The 3,105-nt window shown below is 33.3% G+C and overlaps 1 protein-coding gene and 1 pseudogene across 1 annotated transcript in view; both read right to left on the minus strand.

The window, feature by feature from the left end:
• LOC102587583 (putative late blight resistance protein homolog R1A-3) overlaps positions 1-3,105 on the minus strand; it is a 55,679-nt pseudogene that overhangs the window by 19,618 nt on the left and 32,956 nt on the right.
• LOC107058848 (putative late blight resistance protein homolog R1B-13) overlaps positions 2,857-3,105 on the minus strand; it is a 6,404-nt gene continuing 6,155 nt past the window's right edge. Inside the window, exon 2 of the mRNA XM_015305029.1 lies at positions 2,857-3,098. Coding sequence (XP_015160515.1) covers positions 2,857-3,098 — 242 coding nt within the window. The remainder of the gene's footprint in view (positions 3,099-3,105) is intronic.

A 3,105-nucleotide genomic window follows, 5' to 3' on the forward strand; every position in this document is an offset into this window, starting at 1 on the left:
AAGTTTTCACCACTGAAAGGGATTCCGAACACTTCGGCAGACTCCGACAACACGAGAAAGAGGAACCGAACTAATAGACGACTTAGATCTTTTCGAAGTTATTTCGAAATGCTTCTGTTCAACTATTCTCTCTATTTGCTAGTTTATCAGATGTCCAAAACCAACGCCCCTCTTTCTTATCCTAAAATTTCCAACCAAAATCCTCCACTCAAAAAAAAAAAAAATCCCCCTCCATCAGTAGAAGAATAGGGTATTTATAGTGGAGAATTCGGGTTCGCATTTTGGGGGGAAAGGGATGAAAATTCGGATTCAAAGGGCCAATTTGAAATTTCAAACTCAAAAAAAAAAACTTTCACCTTTTCGATGAAACACCTTTCCCCTGAAGTTTCAACCCTTTCCGGAAGAGGAAAGGGAAGAAAACGCGTGCTGGCAGGTGCTGTACGACCTACTGGCGGCAAAAGAGAAACGACGAAATTGGATGCCGTGTAGCTTCCGTGAATCGCCGTGTATTCTTTGCCATTGTCGTGTTTGGACTGTTGTTGCTGCTGATGTTTTTAGGAGTTGATGTTAACATTGAGCATATGGGTCTCTTTACTGATGGGAGGAATTGGGCCGGGTCGCTGTGCTGGGAATAATTGGTTTGGGCTGTTAATTAAGGGAGATGGGGCTGGGAATTGGGCTGTTGGAAAATAAATGGGAGTTGGGTCAAAGGAGTTGAAAGGATGGGCTGCTGGAAAGGCCCAAATTTGGTCCCTTAAGATGGGTCTTGGTGAAAACAAATTAATTTGGTGAGAATTAAATTAAGCTTTGGTCATATGATTTAAATTATAGCCAATCGAAAATTAAAGATGTAGCCATATTGGATTAGTTTGAATAAATTCGGCTAGCAATTTAAATAAGACAAATTAACATAATTAATTTATGAGCTCTTTGATCTTAACGGAATAAAATAATTAACTTAACCATAAACTAATCGATTTGCCTATAAACTCATTAATTCAAAATTGAAACCATAATTCAAACTAGAATTAAATAACTAAAATATTTATTTAAACCGAGTAAAAAAAAATCTTTTGATATGATTTTCCAACACTTATAAAATATACTACTTACGTATATAATTATATGAAATATATTTATTATTCGAAACACTATTAAAACTGATTGAAAATACTTAAAATAACCTTGAAACTATTCGAATTTTTTTTAAAAGCTAATTATTCTAAATCGTTTGGAAATTAAGAGACTCAGAAACTAATTATTATCGGGGAGGGTCAAAATTGGGTGTCAACAATTCTTATACCTAACAAGAGATGAATTAAGTTGGTAGCTGTAAAGTGACTCAATAATACACCTATATTATTTGTCTTTTTCTTTAGGGGTTGTTTGGTTGGAGCAAGTTATTTCGGGATTAATTATCGCGAAATAAGTTACTTCATCATGTATATGTGATCATAATTTATATATTCCATCACTATGGTATGGGATACATAATCGGAGGACTACCTAATATGGCTCCAACCAAACACAAGATAAAATAATTCCGCATTTTATCCCAAAATTATTATACCTCATACTTCACACCAAATGACTCTTTAGGAAAATCCCCCAAAATTTTATTTGGTTTGGCAGTTTCATAGTTAAATTATGCACTTATATGATATTTGCTTAGCATATAATTAAGGAATTTTATGGTTGGGTATTGGGTCGGACATGAAGTTATATTTTTTCTCATAAATATGAAAATTCACAAGTTGTGAAAACTTTGAAATTCAATTCTTATGCAATCTTACCGAATGAGTAAATCATTTCGTTAACAAGATATCATAATATCTAAAGCATCGCATCGATGAATTACATATCTTTATGTTTCTTTTAACTTTCAAATGTACATAAACTTATAAAGATCCACTAGTCAACAATAGTAGTAATTAGTAATTCTTTCACATGATACGGCGAACAATTTATTCACGTCGAACATGAGTTTATTTTTGTAAAACTGAAAATAATGATTTGTTTTTTTTTACAAAATATAAACTTATGAATAAGTTTTTATATTTTTTAAAAAAACATAATTCAAAAAAGGATAAATCATATGTTATAAATCAAACAAGGATAAAAAAGGAGTGGTGATAATTCTTCCATATATCTTGTGAATGGAGTCTGTTCTCAGAACAAGCCCAATCATAATACAAAAGATTGATTTTTTTGGTTCGCAAGGGTCAAATGCCCTTATTTATTCATTTCATGTCGTACTATATACATTTTTTTGTTTCCACCCAATGTCCGGTACCCACATTGGAGCCCGATACAATGGATTCACGACGTAATAAAGTCCCACATTGGGGTGAGCTCCCTAACATAGACGACTCTGTATTCGGAGGGGACTCGAATGTCATACTATATTTTTACTATATCTTAAGTTCATATGTTGCAAAGTCCAAATGATCGATAAATGACAAGAACAAATTTATTAGCTTCATTCTGTATGAATTTCAACTTCTAAAAGAGGCACCTGAACACATAATAAAGAGATCCTTCAATATTGCACCTACAGCAACAAGAAGCAGTTTAACCTTAAAAATTTTCGGATGTTCATCGAATTAGAAAATCAAGAAGTACTCAACAACAACAACAGCAACATGGTTGATGTGTATTGAGCTATGAAGATGTAAGTGGAGAGAAATTGATCAAAATTATAAAGCTGCATAAAAACACGAAATTAGTGAAAGACGATCTGATGTATATTTGTCTCCAATCATATCATACATAAAAAAGAGTTGATCAATCAAAACAAACATAGCAAACACTACTAGTGTTACAATATAACAAAATGAGCTAGCAACAAAATAGACTTCAGTATTCTTTGAGGAGGTCTATACGGTCACATCCTTCAATCAGTTCTTTGACGAGGTGTATACGATCACATCCTTCAATCTCTTCGACTTCTTCCTTAATTCTCACAGCTGAAGCCTCCATAGATACTTTCCAAGACCCAATCAACTTAATCTGTTTCAATGATGGAATATCAGCAAAGCTAAGTGGGATCTCCTCAAGGTCATCACACTTTTTTATAACAAGTGTTTCAAGCAAGGGAAATGATTC

Source organism: Solanum tuberosum, unplaced genomic scaffold (genome assembly GCF_000226075.1).
Source record: "Solanum tuberosum cultivar DM 1-3 516 R44 unplaced genomic scaffold, SolTub_3.0 scf00651, whole genome shotgun sequence".
NCBI lineage: Eukaryota > Viridiplantae > Streptophyta > Magnoliopsida > Solanales > Solanaceae > Solanum > Solanum tuberosum.